This window comes from Emys orbicularis, chromosome 2 (genome assembly GCF_028017835.1).
Source record: "Emys orbicularis isolate rEmyOrb1 chromosome 2, rEmyOrb1.hap1, whole genome shotgun sequence".
Lineage (NCBI taxonomy): Eukaryota > Metazoa > Chordata > Testudines > Emydidae > Emys > Emys orbicularis.
Window position 1 is genome coordinate 43,224,970 of NC_088684.1, and position 20,306 is coordinate 43,245,275.

General features: G+C 41.9%; 1 protein-coding gene across 1 annotated transcript in view; it reads right to left on the reverse strand.

Moving 5' to 3' along the window:
* INTS8 (integrator complex subunit 8) overlaps nucleotides 1–20,306 on the reverse strand; it is a 76,451-nt gene that overhangs the window by 20,992 nt on the left and 35,153 nt on the right. The window contains exons 12-20 of the mRNA XM_065398124.1: nucleotides 19,794–19,969; nucleotides 11,554–11,687; nucleotides 10,321–10,431; nucleotides 7,636–7,837; nucleotides 6,125–6,246; nucleotides 4,814–4,998; nucleotides 2,301–2,334; nucleotides 884–940; nucleotides 735–796 (exon numbers count right to left, since the gene is read on the reverse strand). Coding sequence (XP_065254196.1) covers nucleotides 735–796; nucleotides 884–940; nucleotides 2,301–2,334; nucleotides 4,814–4,998; nucleotides 6,125–6,246; nucleotides 7,636–7,837; nucleotides 10,321–10,431; nucleotides 11,554–11,687; nucleotides 19,794–19,969 — 1,083 coding nt within the window. The remainder of the gene's footprint in view (nucleotides 1–734; nucleotides 797–883; nucleotides 941–2,300; nucleotides 2,335–4,813; nucleotides 4,999–6,124; nucleotides 6,247–7,635; nucleotides 7,838–10,320; nucleotides 10,432–11,553; nucleotides 11,688–19,793; nucleotides 19,970–20,306) is intronic.

A 20,306-nucleotide genomic window follows, 5' to 3' on the forward strand; every position in this document is an offset into this window, starting at 1 on the left:
TTCCTCTTCCAAGAAGAGGTGTGTTTTTAACCACAGGATTTGGGGTGGGGACGTGCTGTTAGTTATTTTTGCTGTAAAAACACACACACCTTTTTGGTAGTGCAGATATAGCCCTAGTGTAGATAAGGTGTATGAGGTAATAAAACAAAGCTTAAATGCATCAAACTCCATGCTTGTTTTCAAGAGATAACATTATATACATAAGCACACACACCCTTTGCCATTGTTAACATTTTGGAAAAATTAACACTTCATAACACTAACTTCTAGAGCTACTAAATAAAAAGTATAAATAAGGTAACTAATGAAAAACTACATTTGTACTTGCTCCTCTATCGGGGCATACATATCTGTGAGCAACGATCCATTGTAAGGCTACATCAGAATCCTGCTTGAATGAATACAACTATGCCTTCTAATAGAAAACCAGTTAACGTAATACTGGTCTGTCGCATCTTATGCACATTTAACATGCGCGATTTCAGCTTTACGCGGTCAGCAAAAACAAAAACAAAAAAAAGAGAAAAATAACAATTTTAATACTGTACCTGTAGTGCGGGCGATTCCGCCCGCCATTACACTCAATGTAATTTTGACTATACGCGATTTTCGCTTTACGCGCTGACTGCGGAATGTAACCCCAGCGTAAGATGCGACAGACCTGTAGCTGGAACTAGATACACTATACACATGAATAATTAGAAAACAGTATTTTATATTAGTAGTTATCTTACTTGGGAATAGTTGATGGCCAAATAGAAATATGCTCTGCTGCAATATCATTCACAATGTCTTCCTAAGAGGAGAAAGACATTAAAATAGGAGTTACAGAAGCAAATATGCAATTCAGAAAAAGGAAGGATAATGACGACACTGTACTGACCCGAACATTATGAAGCTTAACAAACAGGGATAATATTGTAGTCAAAACCAGTGGTTCCTATGATGGAAGAAGAAGAGAAAAAAACAAGATTACACAATAGCCCATTTTCTCTCTCCTCAACATCAGGGACAGACAACACATATCAGTGTTATTTCTTCCAGGGCAGGTGTATCCTTTAAGGTGTTTACAAGGACTTTTGCAAGAAAGAAAACGGACTCATTAAGTCTTTATACAACTATTTTTACCCCTGGAGATTAATCTAGGATAAGGAATAATGTGAATTTAAATCAGATTAACTATTCCTGATTAGCTCCATGTGTGGATGCTCTTATTCCAGAATAAGAGTGCTTTATTCTCAATTAGGCTAGGTCTACACTACCCGCCTGAATCGGCGGATAGAAATCGACCTCTCGGGGATCGATTTATCGCGTCCCGTCGGGACGCGACAATCGATCCCCGAATCGACGCTCTTACTCCACCAGCGAAGGTGGGAGTAAGCGCCGTCGACGGGAAGCCGCAGAGGTCGATTTTGCCACCGTCCCTACAGCGGGGTAAGTCGGCTGCGATACGTCGAATTCAGCTACGCTATTCGCGTAGCTGAATTTGCGTATCTTAAATCGACCCCCCCCTGTGAAGACGTAGCCTTAGCTTAATCCATTTCCAAAATGAATTAAACTAATTCAGAAGAAGAGCATCCAGCACACTGAGCTAATCAGGAGTAGCTCCCTGTGTAGATATGCCCTAAAAGACAGTCCCTTAATAAACTACTCAGGAAGATGTTAAATAAGTGGTACTTATTTTAGACCACTGTGCATATTTATTCCCCCCTGGCTCTAAAGTGCAATGTGTACTATAATGCTCCACAAACTAAAAAAAAAAAAAAAGCATTACTTTTTGACTTGTGCATGTGTTTCTTGTGATCCAAACAGTAGCTGTCTGTCTTCCCCTATGGAAGTGTTTAGAATGGGGGGGAGGGGGGGGGAGGGTGCATAAAATACAGTCCACATTAGACTTTAAGGTAATAGGGAAGGAGTCACTTTGAACGGAAAAGACAGACAATTTCATCTGAATTCCTAATTGCACACAACAAAGTCAGCTATGTCATCTTTAGGTAAATGTTGGTTTTATGGTTATTGTCTATTTATTAAAGTTTATCTACCTCATTCTATGATCGTTAGCTTAATAAGATCTCTGCTATCAGAAGCTAGTGGAATTTTAAGCAAGCTATTCAACAAACCATTGTTTGTATGGCTAGACAGACAAATTCCCAATTACATCATCTGCCATACAAAAATAATATTTACATAATACTCAACATTTTCTGAAGTAATAGGCAACACGATCCATGAAATATTATACCAGAGGATAGTGTCAATAACAAAGCAATAGATGTTAAAGTCTGCAACATAAAACTTACCCGTAACTTTTTGATAAAAGAGAGTAATTCATTCCTAAATAAGAGATACGTGTTACATGTGTAAGGTATCAAACAAAATTGGAAGTGCATAGAAACATTTGTCCATCAGAAATAATACAGTGGTGGTCAACCAAAACAGACTGTTGACCTATTGGAATATTCTTAATTTCAGTTTTGCATATACATAGGGAGCATTAAAGAGGAATGCTTGTCATCGTTCTTCATTTATTCCTTTACTGATGTTGGACTATTCCATTTTAAGTGTTACACCAAGAACAATATTTTTAAAATTAATTTGTCCTTTGCTTTTATTTTAGCATACTCCATTGCTTAATATAAAAGGAGCACGAGGAAGCCTTAGGGACTGTTTACTCTAGAGGTGAAATAGTGCACAGCAAGCTGGAGTGTAAATCTATAGCACATAGTGTGCCACACACTAACTTCCTATGTGGACCCCGCTGCTGCGCATTAAAGCTCCCTAGTGTACACAGATCAAGTTGGCAAGAGCAAACAGGACAAATGCAGGACGGCGGGACAGAGCTTTAAAAAAAAAAAAAAAAAAAAAAAAAAAAAAAAGGACTGTCCCAGCCAAAACTGGACATATGGTCACCCTAGCCATAGAATTTCCCATAAATAATTCCTAGAGCACATCTTTTAGAAAAACATCCAATCTGGATTTAAAAATTGTGAGTGATGAAGAATCCACAACTCTTGGTAAATTGTTTTAAAGGTTAATCTTTACTATACATTTACATCTTATTTCCAGTCTGAATTTGTCAGCTTCAACTTCCAGCCATTGGATCATGTTATACCTTTGTCAGCTAGACTGAAGAATCCACTATTAAATATCTGTTGCCCATGTAGGTACTTCCGACTGTAATCAAGTCACCCATTAACTTCCCCTCTGTTAAGCTAAATAGATTGAGTGCCTTAAGACTATCATTATAATCACTCTAATGGCTCCTCTGAACTCTCTCCAATTTTTCAACTTTTCAGTTTTTCATATAGGGCACTTGTGCCTAATGTGACCCTTTCCTAAATACTTTAAGAAGCTGCAGTGGGGATTGCTAACGGACATGGACTTATTACTGAATGGTAATAAGCTGGGGACTTATTGAAAGCTGGGGACTTTGGGGACCAAGCTGAAGCTCAAGGGGAAAAAAAAAAAAAGTATAAAGGAAGCTTAAAATGAGTATCACTACAAACTACTTAATTTAATTAAGCTAAAGAATTTTGCTCAAGAAATTATTTCTTTAGAGGGGATCTAAAGAGAAAGGGAAGGAGTAAGAAGAGCTCACATGTGTGACAACTACTGACCAAGGGGAATGAGAAGGAACTGAGGGTCAGGGCAGCTTTGCCTGTTATACCATCGACTAGCAGCACGAGTGTGCAGAAAGCTCATGCGCTGCCCTGATGAATACCGCTATGCGAAAAAGTTCTCCAGCTCCAGTGTACTGGTGTGCAGACACCTGAAGTGGAATGGACATATACAATCACGTGAAGAGAACTTTTAATGCACGGCAGTAGGGGCCACAAACAGTTACTGTGTGAACTACTCAACTTTTTCATAATTCTACAGGCTGGGATCAAAGCAGTGAGCCAAAGATTAATATGCAAAGATACACTGTAGCTGTTTTTACTGTATATGCAGTTGCCAATACTACTGCTGGACATGGAAATTTCAAACAAGAGATGCAGCCTTTACCATCAAATTCTAAACAGTTTTCATATCAAGACAAGGCTATCACCTTTTATTGTTTGAACTGGAGGAGTCGTAACAGGTTCAATATCTCAGTGTACACCTAGGCCTTGGCTCCCTTTTGCTTCAGAAAATATGTAATCACAAGAACATAAAAAGCAAGCCTGTATACCCTCTCCTCCAGCCAATCACATAATACTGAAAGACAAAGCAGCCTGGTTTTAGATACATATTAACCAGATCACCACAAGGATGGCTAAAGTATGTCTCAAAGTTTTACTCTTAAACAAAGCCCTGCGAAAGATTTAGTACAGAGCGCTGGCCTGTGAAGACCAGAGATCCAGCATGTAACACATCACTGTAATCTGGGCAGAGGCCTGGAGACAACACTGGCTACAGACAAGCTGCAAATGGCTCTCAGTTGGACACAGTGTGGATGCCTCTGGGTTAATCAAATAAAATTAGCAGAGGCTTAGATATTAAAGGTGAAAGCTTGGGCCCACTGAAGTCAATAGGAATTTTTTTCATTGACTTCAGTGGAGTCAGGATTTCACCTTAAGTATTCAAAGGCCTTGTCCACTTTTGGGAATAGCCTTGATTTAACAATCAGTGTCACTATATCAATGCCGACCGCTAAGAGTAGGCAAGAGCAGGTGGGATTTGCACTGAATGCTCTTTGGTAAAAACGCCCAGCCTGTTGTAGCTATGTCAGTTGCTGGCCACTGATTGCTGAAACAGGGCAATTCCTGAATGAAGACAAGGCCAAATTTAGAATTCAAAGATTGATTTTATTAAATAATTCGTGGACACATACCTGTACATAATGCCTAATGTAGACTCTCTATGTTTTATTAAACTCACTCTGCCATCATTCCCTCGCTTGTGCTGGTTGGATACACTGCAGATCTGCACAACAACTTCCCAAAGGTCTTTAGCTGTCCGTCTACTTTCTTTGGGGCCTGGAAGTTCTTTGCATGTAGCAGCCAAAAGCTGCCCCATCTAAGCAAAACAAAACAGCAAAAATACAGTGGCTAGAGCTTCTTTGCATATTTACAAGGGATAAAAGGGATTATTGGTCTAAATAGGCTATTTCATACCACAGTAGCAGGGATGACTACTCTTTGTGTCACAGGTCATCTAACCAGGAGCTTGAGGCCTGCAACTAATTTTCATAAAAGGGAGCAAACTGCAGACATCTTTATTTTTAATAGAAAGATGCAGCCTAGGGAAACCACAACAGATCCAAGAAAACAATGCTCCATTCTTGATCCAATTAGAATTCAGGTCACACTGCAAAACTAAGGGCTGCATTTATCTATACATTCTAGCAAGCAAAATACGAATATAAAAAAGGTTAAAAATATCAACAGTAACTGCAAAGCAGGCTGAGTGGATCAGAAGAATTTTCACCACTAAAAACAATGTTTGCGTATTTTGCTTTAAGGTAATAATCTGATACGTAATCATAATATTGCTACAAAAAAACAAATATTTTTGAAAAGCAGAACTCCAAAATGATAGGTGTTTGAATGCCACGGTAATATTTAACATACAGTCAGTAATGAGTTGGAAACTGCAAACCACTGAAGTTTATTAGGAAAATGAAGAGCTCTATGAACACAATACACATACGGCCCAATCTTTAATCCTTTTCACACCTAAACCTCCTACTGAAATAATTCATGTCCCAAATATAATTGAGGCAGGGGACCCATTCACAGCATTGTTTCAATATTCGGTATAGGTAGGTTAACTCATTACTGTTTATGTCCCTCCAGTGCTAGATACTGATGAAACCAGATTGCTGCCAGGTCAGTGGACAAAGGTGGTGTAAGCCCCATCTCCTGTCTCAGTTACTCTTGTAGCACAGATGGAATCCAGAGACAAATCAACCTTATTTTTAGATATTACTGAATTTCAACCAACAGTGCTTAGTTTTGCTACACAGTATTTGGTTCGTTGGAAGACCTCTTCCCACTCATTACTGCAGTTAGAATTAAACTTGACAGAAACAATGAAGAATGACACATGCCTTCAGAAGTACTAGAACCTTGGGGGGGGGGGGAGGGGGAAGAAAAGAGGCGAAGTATGGCATCTTGCCCCTTTCAGTCTGAACATCCATTACCTTCACATAAGGATTAGTCTGAACCAGAAGTAAAGGAACTTGCATAGTTAAGTATTCATTCTCCCGCCAGTTTAACATGAAGGCAACACATTCCTCTGCTACAACTTGTCGAAGAGGAATATCTAGAAGAGATTTATAAAAAAAATGTTTAGCTCATCAACTAAATATTAGGTCATCAATTTTTTCCCCCATGAAACACTATCATTTATAAACATGACAAACAGCTGGGAAGATCTAGAAATAATTTCAGTTAAGACCAGGAGTTGTGGGGCTAGGCCTACACTGTACCAAACATATATTCCCACAATCAAAACATTTCAGCTTCTTATATTTTATAGTAGCAAACATGGTAGATGGATACAGAGGGGGCCTAATTTCTGGAGGAGATGAGCATCAGCAGCTTCCATTAACTTCATCTCGTAGCTGTTCCATGCTTATGAAAAGCAGGACATAGCCTTTAGAAGATTGTAAACAGAAGTTGCAGTATCCTGCTTCCAAAATGGTATTTGTTAAAATACCAATGAACAATCATATATATGAGAGAGAGAGAGAATGAATGAATATGACTCTCCAGACTGGTCATTAGGGCACTCTCTTGGAACTTGATTCTCCCTCATCCAAACCCCTGATCCAGTGTTTAATTATTTACATGAAGCAAAACATCTTCAACAGGAGGGACTGAGAGATCCACCCCAGAATCCTCCTATAGCCAGTGGTTATAGCACTCAGCTGGGAGGGGAGAGACCTGGATTCAAACTCCTGCTTCAGAGTAGAGATTCAAATGTCAGTCTCCCACATTGCAGCTGTGTCCTAATCACTGGGCTATTGGGTATATAGAGGACCACCATCTCCTCCATCAAGCGAGCCCTTCACTTCCTTTGCTTTTATTTAAAATAATAATAATAAGATTTAAAAGTCTGGAAACAAAAATTTATTCAATCCAAAACAATGTGGTTTTTTTTGACTTGCCAAAAATTCCAAATGATTTCAGCGAGATAAGCTGGGTGAGGAATATCTTTTATTGGACCAACTTCTGTTGGTGAGAGAGACAAGCTTTTGAGCTTACTCAGGTCACCTGATAAAGAGCTATGTAAGCTCAAAAGCTTGTCGTCTCTCTCACCAACTACTACCTCACCCACCTTGTCTCTCTGATATCCTGGGACCAAAATGGCTACAACAAACACAGCATGCAAAAAATATCAGTTTCAGTTTGGGTCAAACCAATTTTTTCCCCTAAGTTGCCAGAGAACAAAAACCAGTTATTTGCCCAGCTCTATTTAAAAGAAATTGGCAAAGTGCAGTCCATGGACAGCTAGCTCACTTCAAGATGCTAAAACTCACTAAGACAACTAAAAATATATTTAATATTTTACTACTTTTTATTATTGTTCCTGGTTATAACCTAAGTACTGAAGGTCACAGAACCCTGAATTTTCTCGCTTTTGCAAATCTGTTACCACCTTTGCATTTTACTGTATCTTTCCTAAGAGATCAGTCAGCTACATTCTTACCAGGTACCCTCATTTCCAAATATCCTCGGACTCTGCTGATCAAATCAGAAGCAGGACGTTCTCCAGAAACCCCTGCTCCTGCTTCATGAGTGTAAATATCTAAGAGCAGCATCTCATTCAGCATGACCTGGCGCAGCTTTGGAGAAAACTCTGTCACAAGCTCCAGGCAAGCAGCAAAAAGCTGCTTTGCATGGACAAAATCCTGTAATAAAGCACAGCATGTGTGAAAGTGACACCACTACTTTGGTTGAATTACAATAATAAGAAAAGTTGGAATATTGTTTTAACCCATTCTGGATTACTTCAAGCCTTGGCATCTATGTAATGGGAGTTGTGGGTTCTTGCTACCTTTCAGGATCAAGCCCTAATCTTTGAATAAAGTAAGTAAATTTCAGATTGAGCCAACATACCACAGTAAATGTTATCAAATCCTGAAAGACGCAGGAGTTCTATAATCCCAAATTCTTCAAGCAAAATAAAAAGTTTCAGAAGAAAAACATACTATAAAAGGAAAAGTCACAAGACTCAACTGGAGTTTTCTAGTTATAAAATGGTTATAGTTTCATCCTATGTATAGTTCATTAACCAGGAACTGTGAGGCAAAGAAACAGGGTTTCACATGCTGAATATTCATTCAAAAGTGTTAGCTAGTTGCAAGAAGTCTTTTCCAAATTTAGATAAGTTAGTGTATTAATCATTAATGTGTCCTAAGCAAAAACTCCACCTTAATGAATTTAGCCCAACACTTCAGCGAGTTCAGTATTATACCCATTTTATTGGTGGGGAACTAAGGCACAGAGGTGTTAACTGACAAACCCAGGCTATAGGACAGGGGTGGGCAAGCTTTTTGGGTATGGAAATTGCACGGCAGGCCATGAATGCTCACGAAATTAACAATTCAGAGATATTCAAATAAACTTAATTAAATAAAGATAATTTTTAGTGGAAATAAACATAAAACCTTACTTACTATTATAAATATATCATCCTAACAACGTATTACAATAATTAAACCAAACTTACCCCCTTTCCATGCCCTCTTTGATTAATGTGAACAATGCAGCTGTCACTCCCTGGCCAACTACTCTTTATTTTATCCACAACAATGGAAAATTAACACTACTAAAACATCAGAGTCACCTAAGCCAAGTAGCAGGCACATGCACTTGCAAGCTCTAGGCTGCTGGCATGTGAGGCTCGTTTGGGTTGTGCAGCCGCAGAAACATGCGTGCCCTCATGAACACATGGGAGCACTGGGCAGGCAGAGTGGGGCAAGCCACCGACCCCGCCGGGAGGGTGGAGCGGGGCAAGCCGCCAACCCCACTCCCAGGGGCTGGATTAAAAGGTCTGAGGGGCCGGACACAGCCCACGGGCTGTAGTTTGCGCACCCTGCTATAGGCAGTTTGTTGCAGAGTTGTAAATAGATTAAATGGCAAAAAAACCCCAACCTTTATTAACACAGAATCAGGGTTGCCCAGTGATAGCTACGTCCTTCCAGAATACTGAATTTAGAAAAACTCAAGCTTCTGAAAACCTGGAAATATCAGATCCTGGCGCGCATGTGTCGGCAGGGACCCCCAGATCCCAGCTCACATGGGGGGGTAGAGAGAAGGGTCAGACCCCTGAGATAAACAATCCCCATTCCCATCTACTTTCCCACTCCAATCACCCTCACCCTCCCACTCTGCGTTTGCTTCCTCCGTAGGTTTAAGAAAATAGTTTCAGCACCTTCTGAATATTCTGTTGTAGTCAGATTACATTTCCCCAGGCCCTCCCACCCCCTTTGACAGAGGCAGTTTGGAGCAATTGTGTGCTATTTTTAGTTCAGATTTCTGCCCTGGTTTGGATCTGAACTCAGAGCCTAGTGTGGTGCTCAGACTTGATGACTGTAGCATACCCTCGGAGCAACCCAGACACTGTGATGTGCAAGTAGTTTTCTAAATAGATAGCTTCTCTCTGCACACTTGCTCAGTGTAATGCCTTAGACATGTGAACTTCAGCGTGTGTAACTGGAGAAGCAAACTTTTTCAAACATTTTAATCTGATTTCCCCCAAAGGGTTGACAGGTAACATGCACTCTGTCAGGGTAACCCTTGGGCTTTCGATGATCTGAGTCCAGCTCTAATCTCTATCTGTGAGCAAAAAACATTGCCAAGATGTGTCAACTTTAAGAAAAGCTGTTTTTTCTCTAGGGACTGTATCTTGGGAACAAACTCCTTGGTCAAGAGGCCCCAAATCTCGATCAGTAACAATAGCCAGTGCCCCCACGAGGCACACCACATTTTAAGGCAATATGTTTACTCATATGGATTTTAGAGCACTTAGAACAGTCAAGTTTTAAACACAAAGCTGCTCTTAACCTTAACAGCCCTGCTATAATCCTAGATCTCCTGACTCTCAGGTCCTGTACTTCAAACTCTACTCTATGCTTTCACTTGCATGTTACAAAAGATACACCTCATTTAGTTCATGTTCTTATTACACCAAGAATACATCTGCTTTTATCAGTATGTACTAGGCTATTCCTACTGCACAGCAGGTTTTTCATAAGCAACTAAAGAATGGCAGAACATAGTCAAGTCTTATTGAAAAACAGGATATTTTTATGGGAAAATTATCTGTATTATTAAACATCAAGACTATGAACTCTTTATTTATAAAAATATTTATATATAGTTTGCTCACCTTAATTGCACTGCAGTGTAACCCCTTTGCCATCAGGATGTAGACCAAATCTCTAGTCAAGTTGTCTTTAATTCCTAGGATAACACTGCCATAAACATTTGGTACTTCCCACTAAGAGATAAATATATAAAATATTTGAACGGGAACAGATTTTTTGAACTGTTAAACCACTGTAAAAACATTAGTGACCAGATTTAGTGAAATACTCAAAGAAAAGAGCAGTTTCTCACATGTCGTTTCCAACTCTTCAACATATACATTTAAAATTCTTATTAATTGGATGTGAATACTACAGTTAAAAACTCTTCAAATGTAAGTTTACAGAGGGTTCATATGCAAATAAAAACACACTAGTTGCTCCACATGACAAAGTACATAAATCCCTTGGTATCCTATTTTGTTGATGCTTTGAATATTTAATAGTCGAAAATAAAAAAATCTTTACTCAACTTAAAATGCAAGACAGCTTTTTTTGCCAATTACTAGTAAATTACAGTAATTTAAGTCAAAAGAGCAGAATGGTAGCATTTTTTAGGTATGGATTTTAAAATAAAAATAGAGACTTAAGAGACCCAGAGACTGTATTATAGACAGTTACATATTTAAAAACAATTTCTATCTAACTCAAGGAAGCAGCGTAATAAGCATACCAGAGAAAACTGTGCAATAATACTTTACACTTCTATAACTTTTAACAGAAAATATAGAATTCTTAGCTATATCATCATCATCCCCATTACACAGACAGGGAAAGAAACAGAAGTTAGCAAGTTACTTAAGGTGTCACAGAAGGTCAGAATAGAAATAAAAAAAATCAGAATCCAGGAGTCACCACAGTCAATCACATTCCCACAAGGAAAGGAGTTTACTGTATGCAACTACAGTAGAACCTCAGAGTTACAACCACCTCAGGAATGGAGGTTGTTCGTAACTCTGAACAAAATGTAATGGTTGTTCTTTCAAAAGTCTACAACTGACTATTGACTTTATACAGTTTTGACACTTTACTATGCAGAAGAAAAATGCTGCGTTCCCTTTATTTTATTTTTTAGTAGTTTATGTTTAACACAGTACTGTACTGGCTGCCCCCCTCCCCAATCTCTGCTGCTGCCTGATTGTGTACTTCTGGCTCCAAATGGAGATGGGTGGTTGACTGGTCAGTTTGTAACTCAGGTGTTCGTAACTTTGAGGTTCTACTGCACATACTCAGCTATACTATGAGAAATAATTTACCTTGCTAGAAATTGTCCAGAATTGGCGTTCTGAGGTCATGCCATGCAACTCAATTAAAATCTGGCGAATCCTCCAGGGATCCACTGATAATATAAGCTGATGTTCCAGCTGGCCAATATTGACACTTGCTGATGCTAGAACAGAAGATTGCTAGGTTTGTAGATTTTTTATTTATTTATTTGATATACCCATCACATAGTATTTTTGTGAACAAGTAAGATTTAAAAATAACTAGAGGGTCACACACTTGGTTGCTTATGTAGACCAAGTACACTGCACACAACAGGAGCTTCTTGCACTCCTCCATTCCCAACAAGCTCCCTGAATGTCAACCTTCCACCTCCCTGTATTTCTGGCATTTCCTGCAACCCAACCTACCCATGCCAGGGACTCTGTGTTCCGCATTCACCCTTCCCTCCATAACATGGGCTGTTCGCACCTCCCAGCATACCTCCAATCCCATTTCCCCCCACTTTCTGTCTGAGAGATAAGTCATTATGTGTGCCAGCATTTTTAAACGGTATTGGGAATATGGGTAGAGCCTAGAATGGGTATTGGCATGCTGGAAAATGTTAATGGTTGCCCTCAACTAGTTCTTGATCAACAGACAACTACAGAGGTGGCTGAAACTGCTGGATCTTCAAACCAGATGGCAGGGGCACTGTGTCCTCCCTTTTCACTTCTCTGCTTTCTAATTTGCACCCCCCTCCAAAAAATGAATAGGGTGCGGCCCAGAACATTCCCCAAAATTTTGGAATTGACTGAATGCAGCATTCAAAAGTTAGTGTGTGACTAAGAAATGCCATCAAGTTGAGTGCAAGACCTTGCTTTGCTCAGCCAAAAATCCACTTACCAATGACAACATAATTCACGTCTACTAAACTAAGTATAAGTAAGGCTACGATTTTGTCACAGAGGTCACAGAATCCACAACTGCCAAAGACCTCGGTGACTTCAGCCCATGTCTTGGAGCTGCACTGTCTTGCCGCCTCCCATAGGAGCCAGGAGCTGCAGGGTACCTGCGATGGTAGGACCCCCACAGCCTCCAGCCACTGCGGTTGGCAGGGGACCCCGCAGCTCTGAGCCAGAGGTGGAGGGGGACCCCAGAGCTCCCAGCTGGCCCCGTGCTGCCCAGCGGCTTCCCTTTTGTCATGGATACTTCTAGTAAAAAAACGTCAGGGACAGGTCACGGGTGATAAAGCGGAAGCCCGTGACCTGTCCCTGACTTTTTTACTAAAAATATCCATGACAAAATCTTAGCCTTAAGTATAAGCATACCCTTTAAAAATAAACTGTGAAGAAGAGTAGGCCCTGCTGCAGAAAAAGGAACTAGTTCAGCAAGATAAGTCAGAGTTCCATATACAGAAGTCAGATTCAGCTCAAAACAATTTTCACAAATCTGTGGTCCTCCTGGGTTCTAAAATCTACAATTAACAATTCTAGAGCAGAATATTGGGAATTAAGAAAGGGATAGATAATAAGCCAGAAAATATCATATTGCCTCTATATAAATCCATTATGGTATGCTCACATATTGAATACTGTGTGCAAATGTGGTAGTTGCATCTCAAAAAAAAAGATATATTGGAATTGGAAAAGGTTCAGAAAAGTGCAACAAAAATGATTAGGGGTATGGAACAGCTGCCATATGAGGAGAGATTAAGAAGACTGGGACTTTTCAACTTGGAAAAGAGACGACTAAGTGGGGATATGATAGAGGTCTATAAAATCAGGGCCGGCTCTGGCTTTTTGGCCGCCCCAAGTAAAAAAAAACAAAACACAAAAAACAACAAAAAAACCCTGCGGCGCGGCCAGAGCGCGGGTGCAGGGGGACCGGGTGGGGGGGGGCGGGGGGGAGGAGAGAGAAGGGGGCGGCCAGGGCTACAGCAGAGGCGCTGCCACGCGGCCCCTCCCGCTGCGCCGCCTCCTGCTGCCTGCCGCGAGGGCTCCGCTCCGGTCGGCGGGGAGGGAAGGAAGAGGACTGCCCTGCAGGGTGCTCTGGTTCTCCGCGGCGCCGCCCCATACAGGGCGGCTGGAGCAGAACAAAAAAAAAAAAAAAGCGGTCATGCCACCCTAGGATTCGGCGGAATGCCGCCTCGAACAATCTGCTGCCCCAAGCACCAGCTTGCTCAGCTGGTGCCTGGAGCCGGCCCTGTATAAAATCATGACTGGTGTGGAGAAAGTAAATAAGTGGTACTCTGCAACCCTCTCCCAAAGGATTCTAGGTATGGCAGCCTTATTTCTTCCTCTGTCAGTCAGCAACAACTTCAGTAGGCACCATTGCAGTACACAGGCTAGCAGCATACAGGCCTCGGCAGCTTCGGGGTGCCAGCAAAAGCTGTGCTTTCTGTGCCTTTGTTACCCTCAGGAGTGAGATATTAGCTACAATCACCACAGTCTGTGGAAAATGGCCTGAGCACGCAGTGCAACTGCTCTATACTCAGTTTCATGCAACTAAGCAATTCCCTTGGCCCCTGCCAGACCATATTCACCATGAACGGTGCTGTGAGTGGTACTGTACAGAAGCACGCTGAAGCAGAAATGTCTATAAGCATGCCTTGTTTAAAACTTCAGGGGAGCAAGGGAAGGGACTGCTTAATCTTCACTTTCACTTTTCATTGTGACTATACTGACAATGGCACCTCTATGTTTTATCTGCAGTTGCTGCCGTTGCAGCTTTGAGGGGTTCCCACTCCACACCCGTGGAATGCTTGAGACAGATAAGGCGGAGAAAGAAAAGTACTCGGGATGACAGGTTCAATGAGATCCTGCAAGCCAGTGCTGCATCAGATCGTGAGCAAGGGGCCTAGAGGGTGAACGCTGCAGATAGCCTGGAGAAGGAAAGAGCAGACATGAGAAAGGTCCAGGAGTCCCAGAAGGAAAAGGAGAGTCAGATACATCAGGACATAATGGGACTTCTCCGCCAGCAAACAGACGCTGCAGACTCTTGTGGACCTACAGTTCAACCATCACGGGCTCATCTCCTTTTGCAGTGCATGGAGAACTCCATTGCAGTACCTCCTGACACCCCCCTTCACCATGGTATCAGGGGCCACAGCCCTATCCCTACCACTTGACCCTGAGCACCATTAAGGACAACCACAACTTCACATACACTGACCTGTGAACGCCATGACTGAGGTGTAGTTAAAACAGTCATGAGTGTTCTTTCCCCTTGTTAATTTCTGTGCCATTAATTAAAGTTTTTAATTAATTTGCTTTTAAACTGCACAGATTTCTTTTTGGACTGGTTTTATTAGTGAATAAAATTCTAGGATTTATTAGTTCACAACATACGCTGCAGAGTGCCTAGAAGTTCTGAAAGCACCTACTTGTTACTGTACAGCATGACAACTCAGTGTCTGTGACAAACCGCGTAATCATAAATGTAAAATAAGCATCGCAAAATTAGTAAGTGCATTGATAGTGTTATATTCACAGATGTACACCATGCATCACACAACTCCTAACAGGCCCCAAAATAGCAAGACAAGGTAAAACAAAGTCCACCATAACGCATTACTGTGGCTCACTGTTGGAGTACTCTTTCAAGGCCTCTCTTAGCCGCATAGCTTTGCAACAAGCTCTAATAGCCTTTGTCTCTGGTTGCTCAAACTCAGCAGACAACTACTCCACCTCCACTGTCCAACCCAGTGGCAAATTCTCCACTTTTGCTTCACAAATATTACACAGGACACAACAGGCAGCTATAACCATTGTGATTTTTTTTCAATTCTGATCCAATCTAGTGATTAAACAATGCCAGCATCCCTTCAATCTATCAAAAGTGCATTCAACTGTCATTCTGCACCTGCTGCGCTGGTAGTTGAATCTTTCCTTGCTGCTGTTGAGGTGACTGGTGTAAGGCTTCACAAGCCAGAGGAGCAAAGGGTAGGTTGGATTCCCCAGGATCACTACTGGCATTTACCACTGGTGATATTTAATGGCTGGTCAGGAAAGAAAGTGCTTGCTTTCAACTTTCTGAACATTCCTATGTTCGTAAAGTTGCAAGGGTCATGCACCTTCCCTGACCAGCCAACATGGGTGTCGGTGAAGCATCCCTAGTGATCCACCAAGACTTGCATAACCACAGAAAAATAGTTCTTTGTTGAGGTAATCTGCTGTAAGGTGGTCTGGTGCCAAAATAGAGCTATGCATGCTGTCTATTGCTCCAGTGCAGTTTGGGAACTCTACTGCTGCAAATCCATCCACGATGCCCTTCAAGTTGCCGAGAGTCACAGTTCTGCATAGCAGGAGATGATTAAATGGCCCTGCACACTTGCATGACAACAGCCCCTGCAGAGGATTTTCCAGCTCCTATATGATTTCCCACTGACCAATAGCAATCCAGCAATGGAAGTTTCCACAGTGCAATTGCCACTCACTTCTCCACTGTCATTGCAGCTCTCATTTTAGTGGCTCTGAGTTGGAGGGCTAGGGCAAGCTCGGCACACAGCTAGAGAAATGTGGCCTTGCAAACCTGAAAGTTCTGCAGCTACTGCTTGTCATCCCAAACCTGCATTACGATGAGATCCAACCAGTCGTGCTCATTTCTCAAGCCCAGAAGTAGCGCTCCACCATCTAGAGCTGCTCTATAAACGTCACCAATAACCTTGCATTGGTTCTCACTACGTCCCACAGCAGTCTGTCCTTCACACACATCATCATCTTGTTCCCTGTTGATTCTGTTCTTCTTATAGCTCTGCCAATACAGAGGATTGTACATCCTGTGCTTGCAACACTTCGGACAACAGAGCAGAGCTGTGCAGGCTTCATGCTTCTACCAGAGATGGCAGACAGTGAGAATGCATGTAAGGATTTGTGAAAGTTGTGGGATACAGATGACATTATGGGATGGAGACAGTTGCATGCTGGGAATTTGATCCCTTGCTCACAGTCACCCCTGTGAGACTCATTTCTGTCCTAATACGCACTGCCAAAACATTCCCCAAAACAGCGCATTGGATGATGGGAGAGCAATACAGCGGTGCACAGACAATCCAGGAAGTTTTTGGAAAGTGTAGGGGACAATTTCCTGGTGCAAGTGCTGGAGGAACCAAGTAGGGGCAGAGCTTTTCTTGACCTGCTGCTCACAAACAGGGAAGAATTAGTAGGGGAAGCAAAAGTGGATGGGAACCTGGGAGGCAGTGACCATGAGATGGTCGAGTTCAGGATCCTGACACAAGGAAGAAAGGAGAGCAGCAGAATACGGACCCTGAACTTCAGAAAAGCAGACTTTGACTCCCTCAGGGAACAGATGGGCAGGATCCCCTGGGAGAATAACATGAAGGGCAAAGGGGTCCAGGAGAGCTGGCTGTATTTTAAAGAATCCTTATTGCGGTTGCAGGAACAAACCATCCCGATGTGTAGAAAGAATAGTAAATATGGCAGGCGACCAGCTTGGCTAAACAGTGAAATCCTTGCTGATCTTAAACACAAAAAAGAAGCTTACAAGAAGTGGAAGATTGGACAAATGACCAGGGAGGAGTATAAAAATATTGCTCAGGCATGCAGGAGTGAAATCAGGAAGGCCAAATCACACTTGAAGTTGCAGCTAGCAAGAGATGTTAAGAGTAACAAGAAGGGTTTCTTCAGGTATGTTAGCAACAAGAAGAAAGTCAAGGAAAGTGTGGGACCCTTACTGAATGAGGGAGGCAACCTAGTGACTGAGGGTGTGGAAAAAGCTAATGTACTCAATGATTTTTTTGCCTCTGACTTCACAAACAAGGTCAGCTCCCAGACTGCTGCACTGGGCAGCACAATATGAGACGGTGACCAGCCCTCTGTGGAGAAAGAAGTGGTTCGGGACTATTTAGAAAAACTGGACGTGCACAAGTCCATGGGGCCGGATGTGCTGCATCCGAGGGTGCTAAAGGAGTTAGCGGATGAGATTGCAGAGCCATTAGCCATTATTTTTGAAAACTCATGGCGATCGGGGGAGGTCCCGGATGACTGGAAAAAGGCTAATGTAGTGCCCATCTTTAAAAAAGGGAAGAAGGAGGATCCGGGGAACTACAGGCCAGTCAGCCTCACCTCAGGCCCTGGAAAAATCATGGAGCAGGTCCTCAAGGAATCAATTATGAAACACTTAGAGGAGAGGAAAGTGATCAGGAACAGTCAGCATGGATTCACCAAGGGGAAGTCGTGCCTGACTAACCTAATTGCCTTCTATGAGGAGATAACTGGCTCTGTGGATGAGGGGAAAGCAGTGGATGTGTTATTCCTTGACTTTAGCAAAGCTTTTGATACAGTCTCCCACAGTATTCTTGCTGCCAAGTTAAAGAAGTATGGGCTGGATGAATGGACTGTAAGGTGGATAGAAAGCTGGCTAGATCGTCGGGCTCAATGGGTAGTGATCAATGGCTCCATGTCTAGTTGGCAGCCAGTTTCAAGCGGAGTGCCCCAAGGGTCGGTCCTGGGACCGGTTTTGTTTAATATCTTTATTAATGATCTGGAGGATGGAGTGGACTGCACTCTCAGCAAGTTTGCCGATGACACTAAACTAGGAGGCGTGGTAGATACACTAGAGGGTAGGGATCGGATACAGAGGGACCTAGACAAATTAGAGGATTGGGCCAAAAGAAACCTGATGAGGTTCAACAAGGACAAGTGCAGAGTCCTGCACTTAGGACGGAAGAATCCCATGCACTGCTACAGACTAGGGACCGAATGGCTAGGTAGCAGTTCTGCAGAAAAGGACCTAGGGGTCACAGTGGACGAGAAGCTGGATATGAGTCAACAGTGTGCTCTTGTTGCCAAGAAGGTTAACGGCATTTTGGGCTGTATAAGTAGGGGCACTGCCAGCAGATCGAGGGACGTGATCGTTCCCCTTTATTTGACATTGGTGAGGCCTCATCTGGAGTACTGTGTCCAGTTTTGGGCCCCACACTACAAGAAGGATGTGGAAAAATTGGGAAGAGTCCAGCTGAGGGCAACAAAAATGATTAGGGGTCTGGAGCGCATGACTTATGAGGAGAGGCTGAGGGAACTGGGATTGTTTAGTCTCCAGAAGAGAAGAATGAGGGGGGATTTGATAGCAGCCTACAACTACCTGAAGGGGGGTTCCAAAGAGGATGGAACTCGGCTGTTCTCAATGGTGGCAGATGACAGAACAAGGAGCAATGGTCTCAAGTTGCAGTGGGGGAGGTCTAGGTTGGATATTAGGAAACACTATTTCACTAGGAGGGTGGTGAAGCACTGGAATGCGTTACCTAGGGAGGTGGTGGAGTCTCCTTCCTTGGAGGTTTTTAAGGCCCGGCTTGACAAAGCCCTGGCTGGGATGATTTAGTTGGGAATTGGTCCTGCTTTGAGCAGGGGGTTGGACTAGATGACCTCCTGAGGTCCCTTCCAACTCTGATATTCTATGATTCTATGATGGTGGGTTTCACACTGGGACACTTATCCATAGTGTACTGCACTGTGCATCAACCCAAGCACTGTGGAAGTGCAGCAGCACTTATGCAAAAAGCCAAGTATGCACACACACAAAATGTTATACTAACTGTGGCGGCTTTATGCTGACATAACTTCCATTGACCAAAGTTTGTAGCATAGACGTGGACTCAGACTTATCTTCCCTTGGTAGTTAAGAAGGGACAAACCCAATAACTAAATATAGAACAGAATACTGCAAGAGCTGAAATAATCTTGTATTTGAATCTGAGACTTAATTAGGCAAAAACGAGATTAAACCGATATATTAAGAGAAAGCTCTCCAAGTATCCACTCATCTTTAAAGTTACTTAAATATAATGTAAAAATAGAGCACTAATTTAAAATTTACCTTAGTTTTTCACTCAAGGATGATGAGGTTTAAAAACAAAATCTAAAAAAAGAGTTTAAATTACATAGGCTTTGTCTGCACCAGAATGAGTTTGCTGGTATAGCTATACCAGTAAACCCTCCTAACCCAGATGTAGTATATATTGGCCAAAGAGTGCTTTTGCCAGTATAGCTTATACCAATTCCCCAAATGAAATAAGCTATACCTGCAAAAAGACTTCTTTGCTGGTGCAACTGCATATACAGTAGGGCTTTTGCAGGCATAGGGTGTGAAAAAAACACATCCTAAACTGACATAGCTATCCCAGTAAAAGTGTAGACCCATATAGTCATTGACTAAAGACAGGAATAATAGTGTCTGAAGTTCTTCTTTTTAAACATACATCAGAATATTACTGTCACTTTGGCCATGAAAATAAATACTTTAAAGCATTTAGGAAACTTGCTGGGAAACAGACCTGGAATATCATAAAACGAAGTCACAGGTTTAGTGCACAGATTGATTCGAGGTGATCTTTTCCTCATTTGATCAATGAGCAGCTTCCGTTCATCATCTTTCAGTAAGGTTATGAACAGCTCATGAGAGGAAATCATGAAGACAAGCTGAAGATCTTCCAAACTCAAACACATATTCCTGAGTAAGTTAAAAGTTATTCATTAGCAGGAAGGTTACTTTGAAGTAAAATAAAAATTTTTACTGCTTACATATGACATTTCAAACAACTTTCTGTGATTATTAATAATGGTATTATTTCCATCTGCAGATAAAAGATTTCAGTCATTCCCTTTTGTGGAAAGCATACTGATTCGATTATTTATTTAAAGGCTTTTTTTTGTCAGAGCATATCCAGCTACAGTACAAATGTTAATAAATCTATCTCCACAACCTCCTGTAAGGAAGGTATTTTACTGATGGGGAACTGAGACACAAAGTAACAGATCTGTCCAAAGTCACAAGTTTGTGGCCATGG